This window comes from Balaenoptera musculus, chromosome 12, assembly GCF_009873245.2.
Source record: "Balaenoptera musculus isolate JJ_BM4_2016_0621 chromosome 12, mBalMus1.pri.v3, whole genome shotgun sequence".
In the NCBI taxonomy this organism is placed as follows: domain Eukaryota; kingdom Metazoa; phylum Chordata; class Mammalia; order Artiodactyla; family Balaenopteridae; genus Balaenoptera; species Balaenoptera musculus.
The window spans coordinates 34261811-34274127 of record NC_045796.1 but is presented as its reverse complement, the minus strand read 5'-3'; the positions used below and the strand labels follow the sequence as shown (position 1 = coordinate 34274127).

General features: G+C 36.2%; 1 protein-coding gene across 7 annotated transcripts in view; it reads left to right on the top strand.

Moving 5' to 3' along the window:
* Nucleotides 1–587: 587 nt before the first annotated feature.
* Nucleotides 588–12317, top strand: part of LAMA2 (laminin subunit alpha 2) — a 603913-nt gene continuing 592183 nt past the window's right edge. For 4 of the 7 annotated variants that reach the window (XM_036871364.1, XM_036871359.1, XM_036871361.1 and 1 more), the window contains exon 1: nucleotides 589–841. In XM_036871364.1, coding sequence (XP_036727259.1) covers nucleotides 715–841 — 127 coding nt within the window. In that variant the 5' untranslated portion in view covers nucleotides 589–714. Of the gene's footprint in view, nucleotides 842–12317 lie in introns of all 7 variants that reach the window. The other 3 variants (XM_036871358.1, XM_036871360.1, XM_036871357.1) reach the window with 1 other exon arrangement.

Sequence of the window (12317 nt, the reverse complement as noted above, 5' to 3'; positions counted from 1 at the left end):
GTTTCCTGACTGACCGGAAAACCTTAATTTTTACCTTTATATTGGTCATAAACACTGCAGTGGATGAAGGGGGCTTGTTTTATTTTGTCCTCCCTTTGCTGCCTTGCCAGCAGTCTACCAAGCAGTAAGTCTCCTGGCCTGATCGCAGCATCCCGGGGACCACCTTCTGCCTCCTGGTAACTTCGCAGTCAACGGGGCCTTTGGGTAGTCTTACCACCAACGTGGATCACCTGGATCCACAGTGGTCGCACACAGCTTTGCCAGGCCTTTCTCAGGAGGTACATCTACTCAGCTTCGGTAAAGACCCCAGCTGTGCAGATTTCCCACAAGTAATGCCTTCCATGTGGAGGGATTTTGAAGATCACAAACTGCTCTCCTATCAATTACTTTCTTTAACTTAAAGGAAGTTCAGCTAACAGATCAAGCCAATCCCTTCTCAGAGGGAAGGACCGCCGTAGGAAAGGCCTTTTTCACGGAGGACCCTTTAAGGGCCTGGGCCGGGACGTCCGTGGGGCGAGGGCCCGGGAAGGGGGAGGGAGGGGGAGTGTCCTCTTTCTCCCCCCACCCTCCGGCGCCGGCCGAGCCGAGGCCGGCGGGGGCTGTCTCCTTCCCCTACCCAGCAGCTGCGGCTCATTCGGCTCACAAGCTCTGGCCAGGGGAGCGGGCGGCAGCGACTGCGGCTCCTGAGAAGTGGGTCTGCTCGGGGCCGCCGCAATGCCTGGAGCCGCCGGGGTCCTCCTGGTCCTGCTGCTCAGCGGAGGCCTCGGGGGCGGCCAGGCGCAGCGCCAGCAGCAGCGCCAGCAGCAGCAGCGGCGGCAGCCACCGGCGCATCAGCAAAGAGGTACAGTCGAGGCACGGGCTCCACATGACACCCTTTGCCAGGGCCCCCGGCCCCTCACGGGTCCCTTCTTCTCACAGTTGCAGGCGAGGGACCGCTTTCTTGCTTTGCCCTTGAGGAGTGCGCTTTGGGGCAAGAGCGGCTAAGCTTGATGCAAGTTCACTTTCAACTCCCTGAGTTCAGCGTGTAGGGGGAACTGCCCACCTCCCCCAAAAGAACACAAAGCCCTTTTCATCTTTCATTCGTTTCTAAGCGGACTTGCTATCACTATACATCCTGCAAATTGATTTTCGAAATCTCTCCAAGAGGCAAACTTTTAACCAATTAAATGTTTTAAAAAAGTTTCTCCCAATTAGATTCCATGCCTACATAGAGAGCTTTCCCAATCTGTGGTTCGTCTTGGAACTTAAGCGAGGGCAGCTGATACATCTTTTTTTTAAGGACGTTGTTTCCAACTCTGAACGGGGTTTGTAAAGGCGTTAAGCATGTGGATTTTTTCTTTCATGGCATTGTTGCTTCTAGCCTCACCTTTTCTTTACCCACATCCTATTTTAGGTATCCTATTTTATTATAGTGAAATGTCTCCGCTTGCTTAAATACAGATGAGACCTGTATATCATTTGTATTTTAATTAAGACCACTGTGACCAGATATACCCTTCACTGGGACTTCGGAAAACAGCTGCACTTAATGTAACTCAAATTATACTCCTCAGAGCGCCTTAATGTTAATATGCATATCATTTCTGAAACTCTTGGGAGACTTTGAAGAGTTACTTTATGATCATGAATTTTAAAAGAAGCACATGTGCAGCGTTTAAAAAAATAATTTATAATACAAAGTTTCAGAAATCTTTTCTGTAAGTTAGAAAACATGTATCAAATTTAAAAAATTAAGAAATATTTAAGGTTTGGTTTCAAATATCAAAATATTTACCCTAAGAGTACAAAATCTGGAGACTAGTGCTTTCGACAGTTTTGCTGAGGCTGAATCTGCCAAAATTTTGAAATATACTTATCCCTCTTTTAGTTAACTGGAATAAAGCTACGTCTAACAGTTCTGATAGGTTTTCTGCTTGTAATCTAGCATGTCTAACATTACTATTTTATTTTAAAAGGAGTAAAAAAAGCACTCTAAGCTCCTTGCTATAATAATAACCTCTTGATTAAAATTCCTAGAATGAAAGTGATCTTAAGTTCACTATAAACTTTTTTCCTTCTATTTTTGCTTTTCCTTCTTTGAGAAGTAAAATGGGGTCAATGTGGCTTAATTAATAGAATTTATGAGAGTGAGTTTGAGAATATCTTTGGCAGCTGGTTTTTAAAAATACTACTTTTAAATATTAACTTTACTTAATTATGTGATATGTTTTAACAGTACATAATACTTTAATACTGTTAGGCAGCTGGGAGTGAAGAGACCAAGATCACCAATCCTCTGTTCACTTGGAGTGGGCAGAAGCTCAAAGCATGCAGAGTAGGCATCAAGTGGGTTCCTGACAATTTTCCATAGTGTGCTCCCCATCCGCCTTTTCTCTTATTCTCTCTCCCTTCCCATCCCCCTTCCCCAGGTTTATTTGAGGTAAAATTAACTCCGATTTCTATGGTCCAGGCACAAGATGAAGTGAATTCAGAAGGGAGAATTTATACTGCCATTCTGTTGAGAGATAACTTGAACATTATACATAATAAGGAATTCTATGCAAAATAACTATAGCACAGAGTCTACTATACACTGCTATATTCTGCATTCTAACATCAGTTATTGTGTATTTTATAGATTATTTGCAATATGTTTAGAGACTGGATAAATGGTTAAAACCTGTTAATATTAAAAGTCTACATAAAATATATTTCATAATGCCTTAAATTTGTATAGTGCTTTATAATTTTAAAATGCCTTATATACGTGAGATTATTTCACCTCCAGCCATTATTTATTATAGTTGGACAAATTTAAAACCTGGGGCTTGGAGTAGCTGTCTCTTAAGTTCATGCAAATGATAACTTAATTTTTAACAACTAAGAGCACTTCTAGTATTGCTTTATGCTACAGGGAACTTTATAAGGAACTTTATGCTAAAGTTCCCTTTTTATAGTACCAAAGTTTCTTTCCACTTAATTTTTGAGGCCATGTTTCCTTTTCAATGCCGTTCTGTTAAAGCAAGCTCTCAGTGAAGATCATTGAATATGAGTTTGATTGAAGAGGTGTTTTCTTGGCTGTCATCAATTTTCTCTTTTCAGTTATACTAGCACTGACCTTCCTGACCAAGAATTAATTGTTTAGAATGAGTTCTGTTTTCCCTTATAGTATGGTGCCAGTTTACTAAGAATGTTGACACGAAGCAAAGTTTTTCAGATGTTGTAACTAAGTTAGAAACTTAATTAGAGTTTTAAAAAATTATTTTATTTGAAATCTTATGTAGTTTCTAGAACACACTGAATTGTAGTATGAATAACATTGACTCAGCAAGAAAGATATTCCAAGGAAATTCCTTAACTAAATTGAAGATTGACAAAATAGGAAAACAATGTAGTCAAAGTAGTTCTGTATTTCAACGAGGCAGCAGAAAATACCTTTTCCTCACATCTGTGTAAATAATATGTGGAAATGGAAATATAATAGTAGGTAAATTGCCACTGATTGAAAACAGTTTTCAAAGACTATTGCATGGTGGATCACGGTCAATTCAGAAAGAAGTTTGTAGGGCTGTGATAGAGGTTTCCTTATGTTCATTTGTCTTGGTAATGGCTTGATGGAAAATAAAATTCAAGCATATGACAACTGCAGGTGGTCCAGAATTGATTCAGGTAGCTAAGCTGGTGAATATCAGATTCAGGAATCTATAAATGTCTCTATAGCCTGGTCCATGAATAGAACCTACATGGAGTTGGTTTTATTATTTGTCTCCAGATGTTAATTTCATTTTGCTCTCTTCTGGAAATTTGTTTTCTCCTTTATATGTACAGGAATGAGTACAAAGACAGGATGAGAAAGGCAGTCTGAATTGCAGCAAGTTCAATATGAACATATAGTGTGATATGGTGACAGAAAAATTAACTCACTTTTATAAAAAACTCAGAAGCAGGTAGGTTTGTTTGTTTAATATACATTTGGGTGCTTCATTGACAAATGGATGTAAATTCAGAGAAGGGAGAGTAGAATGGTTAGAAGTCTGAAAAGATTTTCAGAGGAGAATTAGCCCAAGTAAAGACTGTTAATTTGGAGAAAGAAAGACTTAGGAAATCATAAGATATGTCTTCGAATTTTTAGAAGGGTTGTTATTTGGAAGAGAGACTAAAATATTCTTTCTAAAGCCTGAACTTGGATCCATAGAAGAGTGTGACAAAGAGGAATGTTTGAGTTAAATAAAATGGGAGGAAACCTCTTCCCTCTCCTCTCCCTTCCCTATTGTGAGCTGTTCAGAAATAACTGGGTTGTGTTGGAGCACCCAGCTTCTGGAAATGTCCATGCAGTGATCAGATGTGCAGCTTGTCAGAGATGATTTAGGACTGAAGGCCTCTACAGAGAGGAAGTTAAGACTCATCAAGTCTCCAGTCCTTTTTCAAGTCCAAGATTCTAGTATTACATTCTATTGTTTTCAGAATGCATACTTGTATTTGAACTTCTGAATTCTTAAAAAATGTCAAGAAAGTATTAAATGAATATAAATGTGTTTTTACATGTCTTCTGGGATTTAAAATAAAAACATGTTTGAGACGATCCTCACTCATGTTTGGCAAGAATACTTAAAAATTTAATATGGAACTTCCATATCACCATAAATTGCACAGTTCTAAAACATCCCGTGCTATAAAATGTGAGAACACTTTATAAATTACCAGAGAACTTTTCAGGGGATTTATTGTGGCAGTAAAGCTGGAATTGATTTTTTGTTGTTGTTGTTGATATTTTCTTTTGCTACACATGTAACTTGTTGGCTTGTTCACTACATACTGGCCTACTAGTTTGGTAAAAATGATTAATAATAGATAAATGTATGGCTAAGAATAAGAACATATTCAACATCGACTATTATATTGTGGATGTGTTAGAATTTTTTTAAATGACATACATTATATATTATATTTCAAAAATCTGATATATCAATGTATACAAATTGCTGATATATCTTATTCCTAAAATATTTTTCTTCTAAGATTCCATGCAGAGTGATGAACTGAATCTGTATCAAGAGTTGCTAGGGATTATGAAGAACTGTGCCTGCTCTGCCGATTCTTTCTTAGTACACTTCAGTTACTGTAGCTCCTGAGAGATGGGATAACTGTCACCTCACTATAATAACTACACTCTTCACCTTCTTCAGATATAATTATTTAACAGCTCAAATAGGTATCCCAAGAGTTCTACCCAGATATGACTGCTGTAAGAAAAACATGAATTTGTTTTTTTATGGGATGGATTTATTTAAATAAGAAGAATTTCTGAAGTAGTATTTGGAATTTTGACACCTTACAATTATATTGTAATAGCTACTACTCAAAAAAGTTTACTTTTTGGTAGATTTCACATCCCAGTATTTTCTCCATTCCCATTTATCTAAAGCAGATCATTGCCACTATTTTTCTATTCATACATTTAATAAATACTGCTGATTCATTGACAGTGACTAATGTGCTAGACTTTTCAATGTGGACCTCTGAGCCTGAATCATTGTTCTTTCTTTTAATCCAAATATATTTAGCAGTGAAATATAAAAAGAAATTCACTTAAACTTTATATGAGGTCTCATATCTTCTTTCACAATCTGCTTTAGAATTATGGAACTACAATTGTGGGCAACAATGGAAGAGGAGGAATAGAGGTCTAAGTGGGGTCCAGAATAGGGAAAACTAACTTCAACCTAGCCTATGCATAACAAGATTTGTGGGGTGGCTAGCTGTCTAAGTTGTAGAGTCCAAAGGATGTATCAATTGCACTCTTGAGTCCAGTCAGCATTAGCTATCCAGTAGGATTCTGTCATATAGGTGGAACATGTCTGGAAGAGTTTCCAAGAGGATAATTTAAAAAAAAAAAAAGGTGACTCCAGGTCATCTGTCTAGTTTGCAGTAGGTCCTTATTTAGCACCTGGAGACCCAGTGGAAAAGATCAGGAAGAAAATGTTGTTAATGGCCAAATTGTTTAGTTTCTAATCTAGAAGATTGGGGTTTAGGATTTGTGTAGAGTCACAACTTTGAAATGGGTAGCTAAGCGGGAACTAAGGCAGAAGCCTAGTTGCAGTGAATGAGAAAACAAGGTAGAGGTTAGAGAAAGATGGCATCAGATTGGCACATGGTTCTCAAGACTCATGCCAGGCTCAGTGTATACCAGGCAGACAGAAAGAAGACAGATTCTGGGCTGTACCCATTGGTAAGACTGAGTTCAAAGGTCAGAATTTGAGCAGGAAATTGGTGGGGTTGGGCCTATGTGTATTCATTCATTGGTTAATGAATGAATATGTTCAGTGAGTAAAAGAGAGCCAAAAACAAAACAAAACAAAAACACACACGTATCCCTGCTCTTATGGAGTTTATATTCTAGTTGAGGAGACAGAAATATGAATATATAATGAATAAGTAATATAATGAATACCTATATTGTGTAGAATGTAGAGGGTGATGGATTCTGGACAAATACAGCAGGGTAAGAGGAGTCAGGAGTTCTAGGAGTGAAGGATGGTTGCTATTTTTAAATTGTGATAAAGGTTGACCTCATTGAGAAGGTCACACTGGAGCAAACACTTGAAACTGATGTGGGAGTGATTCATACAGATATCAGCTTGAAGGGTACTCTGGGCACAGGGAACAGGCTTACAAAGGTCTAAGGCACAATTAGAAAGGACAGAGAAGTAATGGGAGGTTAGATCATTGTAAAGATTTTGCCTTTTAATCTAAGTCAGATGGGTGGTATTGAAGAGTTTTGAGTAGAATTAAATGAACGAATGAAATAATAATTAATATTTTTCATCTCAAGCAGACTCTAATCCATTGGACTAGACCAGTAGTACAAATGTAGGATTATTTTAAATTCATCTCCTGCTCCAAACCTTTTATTCATAGAGCATATTTAAGTGACTCCATTTCAGAGTATTCCACCTCAGCAATCTTACCATTGGGAAGCTCAGATATGTCTTTGTAAAATTTCTTTTTCTTTTCCTTTTTTTTTGCTGTTGGCATCTCACTTCCATTCCATGATTAAAAGCATATCAATACCTCAAAACTACTCAAGTGCAAGGAATTTCTACATATCCTTTTATTTTGTCCCAGTGTTCTTAGAAATATTTCATAGGTTTCTTAGAGTATTTTTAACTAATGTGCATGTTAAAACAAAAATTATCCACAATCCCACGTGGATATGTGTGTACCTTGGAGTTCTCTTTTTTATTATTCATTTCAGTATCAGAGCTAAAGTTTAGATACTATTGTTAAAAATGACACAATGATGTATTGATCTGATGACTTCTTTTATGAAATGGACTTTGAAATGTCACCTATTTTTACAATCAGAAACTTATTCTATGCTCTGTTTCGATTTTTATAACTTCTTTAAGGGTCTCTGTAAGTCTTGTAGTAACCTTTGGAATAAAGTAACACAATTTTGGCCTAAGTTCTGTCATTTAGAACAAACTTAAGTGAAGAAAATTGTATAGCTTTTCTCCCTCCCTTCCTCCCTTCCTTCCCTCCTCCCCTCCTCCCTCCTTCCTCTCTTTCTCTCTCTCTAATCTCTCTCCTTCTCTCTGTCCTTTCCTCCCTCATTCCTTTCTTCTCTCCCTTCCTTCTTTTCTCCTGTAGTACCCTGATTGTGATTACAATATGGTTTTCGAAGAGATGAATCTAAAAAATATAACTTTTTAGAAAATATGAAAGGCAAAACTTTGCTTAAATCTTTCTTATTAAAAGCCACTGATAATTACTATCTAAAGATAGTTTTGAGACATAATCTAAACTTACATGGTGAGTTAAAGCTAGGGGCTTGCCTGCCAAAGTTGTATAATATGAATGAAAAATAGTGTTTTTCCAGTCATCTTGAATGTGGATTTTAATATGGGAGCTTTATCCTATTTGGCACATGACATTTAGAAAAAGATCATAGAGGGTAGTCTATTAGTGGTTTATTACTCATAACACTCGCTTTCTGTAACAGGACTAATCTAATACAAATAGCAAGTTCATCTGTGCAAATTCTGAATGATGAACACCTGAGCAACTATTTCATGCCTGGCACTTGGGAAAGGCACCTTGTGCAGTGTTAACTATGTCTCTCCTTGTACGGTCCTCTCAACTGACCACTGGGCTGTGCCATTTCCCGAGGCTCTTTGTTTAACTGCATCTTGAGTGCCAGATGCTTTAGATTGGTTGAATAGTATCTAGTGCATTGTGAGTGTTAACACATTCATTTACATAGCAAAAATTTTTAGTAGGTTAATATAATTATCCTCATTTTATAGAAGGAGATATTTGTCAAGGACAAACACAAGTTCCAATGTTCGTTTTAGAATTAGAAATTAGAATATGTTCCTGCTCCTGATTATGGATTTGAACTTCTGTTCAAAACTTAGGATTATGGATCCTAAGTTGTCATCTCTTTTGGAGTTTTAGATCCTTTCTTATCTTTTATAAAATACCTCAAAAATCATATTTTCATTTCTAAGTTATGTTAGTAGTCTAATCTGAAACTGGAGATTCACTAGGTATTATGTAAGAACAAGAGAAATAAAATGTGTAGTCTTCAAAGCTCATTTTCATTTAAACACACATACACACTACTGAAAACTGCAGAAATACATTACTGAAAACTATGCATAAATTTAAAAGTATTCATCAAATTTTAGTCTTTAAATTCTTAGGATTTGGATTATTCGGCACTAGACTGTGAGAAAGTATTAATTGATTATTGGCTTTTCTGGAGTTACCTTACAGAAATTACTTCAGCAGGCTAGAAACATAATGATATTTATTATACAAAAGATTCTTTAAAACATAGTCACTGTGTATGTCTGTGAATGAAAAGAGCAAGAATCAAATAGTTACACCTAAGAATCAGAGCAGAGTGAATCTCAAAATTCCTTCTGAAAAAGTGTAGAACACTGGCATCTTCATAAAAAGATTTAAAGAGTTCTATTTGAAGTTGAACCTTTCAGTTAAGAGAGAAAATTTTGCAAGCCTCCTAGATTTTGAGAGGATGTGTATGTGTATATATGTACCATTTATAGTTTAACACTCTCACAGTACTTAATTAATATATTTAGTATATTCCAATGTGATTTGTTTTTTTAAATCATTAGATTTTAAGTTTTATAAACAAAAGTATAGAATAAGGGAATCTAAAAATTTCCAGAATTCTGAATTTGCAGAAAAGTCTAGTTGCCTTGATAAATGATTGTGGACCACAGAATAAACTGTAAATGGGATCATTATATTTTTCAGTCTGGTAGCTGTACTGTTAAAACTCTAAGGGTAATTCTTTTTAAGTTGCCTGTAACATATAAGGTCCTATTCTAAAGAGGAAATAAGTTAGTCAAGCTTGCCACATCAGATATATTTTTCCACAAGCCTGTATAGCTACCCCAATTTTCTGGCTTATTGCCTGCTATGCCTTTTTCAATTACTGAATAAGGCTGAAAGTATGAAGGAGAACACAAAGTCGTGCAATTGTCATTTCAGGTAGCTGCTTCATCTCATTGGTTTGTTATGAGGAGTATATAAAATATAGAGCATCTATTAGGGACTCAATCAATGTGAATTTTCAAAATGCCTCAAGAAAAATGAATTAAGTCTAAAAATTGTCATGGTGTCTTCTGGCTTAAAGCAGCACTTTTTTCCTCCATACTGTGGTATCCCAAACTCAGCTGAGGTTGTTTATGAAGGTATTTGCTCTTATACTTGAAAACCCAAATGTATGAATTCAATTTTAATTAGAATTTGTGTTGTAGTATTTCGCTATTCTGAACTTCATAGCTTAGCTTACAAAAATACTCTTATTAACATATACTTCTTTTTTTTAGTTAAAGTATAGTTGATTTACAGTGTTGTGTTAATTTCTGCTGTACAGCAAGGTGCTTCAGTTATACATATATACATTCTTTTTATATTGTTTTCCATTATGGTTTATCACCAGCTATTGAATATAGCTCCCTGTGCTACACAATAGAACCTTGTTATTCATCCATTCTATATATACTAGTTTGCATCTGCTAACTCCCACTCCATCTCTCCCTCACCCCTCTCCCCCTTGGCAACCACAGGTCTGTTCTTTATAACATATATTTCTTTATGTCTTCAATTTCCATATACATTCCTCTGCTTTGAAGATAACTTTGAATAGCAGAAGAAGTATAAACTTGGGAGATGAAAAGTATTTTCTTACTGAGACCAAAAACCTGAGTCGACGGAGTTTAAATTTCCTATTAGTAAAATAGAATTAAGCTAGATAATATTTGTGAAAATACTTGGCAGTTAATCAGTAAATATTAGCTAGTTTCTTCTTATTATTTGATCACAAAGCTCAAAATGATACTTGCAGTGCAGATGACACCCCTTTAGCTTAAGAAGAGCAAAATATTCTAAAAGCTTCGTTGAGTAGACCCTAAGAGATTATAGATGGTAAACTATTTATGTCACTGCAGAGTGACTGAAGAATTCTATCAAGGTCACACAACAAGTCAGTAATAGAGATAAGAAGAAACACAAGGGCCTATAATTAGCTAATAGTTATGTTAGTAGCTGAATGTGAGAAGTGATTTAAACAGGCAACAGAATGGAAATTTTAGCAGTACTTTGTGGCTTTTTATATTTCAAATATGATATAATAAACTTTTTAAAGGAATTTCTCAATTCTGGACATGAATTTATTAGGGATTGATAAACTACTTTTTAAAGGCTTTTAATATATGTAATGTGTTAGAAAAATGTATGGCACATAATAAGTGCTTCGTAAAGATTACTTATTATTTTCAGCCTGTGAAGCTTGTCTTCATTAACATCTGCTTGGGTAGAGATGACAATTCAGCGTGTTTGACACACAATGGAAATTAATTTCAGGATGGTCTTCAATGGAAAGTCTAATTGGATTGTAGAAAAGCTCTCAAGATAGACCGTCTTTATTTGGACTCTCTCTATTCACTAAGGTGAAAAATAGTCTTGGAACATGTTATTTAATATCAACCTGAATAGGGAGAATTTTTAGTGTGTCTACCTATGTGTTAAGTCTAATGGTAAATTACTAAAAAAACCCAAAAACTACCACAGGAAATCATGTAACCCCAACAGATCTCTAGGGAAACCTGCTTTTTAAACTTGGGAATATCAGATTTTGAAAATTAATTCAGACAAAACACTTCCTATAGGCCCTTTTCCTATTCAGAAAGTTTCAATCATGCCTAACATGTAATGTACAACTATTTAATTTTTCACTGTGGTAAATTGGAAAAATCACTGGATTTGTAATTGGAACTCCAGGATACGGGTTTTGTTTCCAGCTCTTCCTAAAGCTGTGACCTTAAACAACAGTTCAGTCATTTAACTATTCTGAAACTCAATTTCCATCTAAAAAAATGAGAACATAATGTTCAAATCTATCTCATGGGGTTGTTATAAGAGTTAAATAAAATGTTCCATACAAATAGTATTATTAATACTACTACTCTGTATTATAATAAATGATAGGTTTGGTCAAAGGCATTGTTGGTTTATAAAGTTTTTCTTCACTCCCTTTCTTTGATTTTTTTTCCCCCTAGTAGCTCTTAATACACTTAGTTCTTCTGTATTGAAAACCGTGGCGCATCTTCCTTCTATTTCTTTTTTTTTTTTTTTTTGTGACATATCTCCCAGTAACACAGAAAAAGTAAATTGATATGGAAAGGAAATATTTAAAATGCATATCCTATCTTTATTGGTTTTGCAAATAGCTATAGATACTCTTTGTATACAGACAATGATATGTTTAAAAATTCTTCAAAATACTTTTTATTTTTCTTTATTATCTTCCTCAAGCTGGTATAAAATATTTTTCACTCAACTTTCAAGAACTGATTTTATCCACAGGCTTCCTAACGTGTGCTACCTAAGACGTGCTAAGAAAGCAACACTAACCTAAAGTTCCTATCCGTCTAGGATCTGAAATTTTAACTTTAGATCCTTTGGACAAAACATTGCCCTCTCAGACCATTTTCCATATTCTAGGAGATCCATACTTTTTAAAAATAATTAATTAATTAATTAATTAGTTTATTTTTGGCTGTGTTGGGTCTTCGTTGCTGCACACGGGCTTTCTCTAGTTGCGGCGAGTGGGGGCTACTCTTCATCGCGGTGCGCGGGCTTCTCATTGCGGTGGCTTCTCTTTGTTGTGGAGCACGGACTCTGGGCGCCCGGGCTTCAGTAGTTGTGGCATGTGGGCTCAGTAGTTCTAGCTCACGGGCTGTAGAGCACAGGCTCAGTAGTTGTGGCGCTCGGGCTTAGTTGCTCCGCGGCATGTGGGGTCT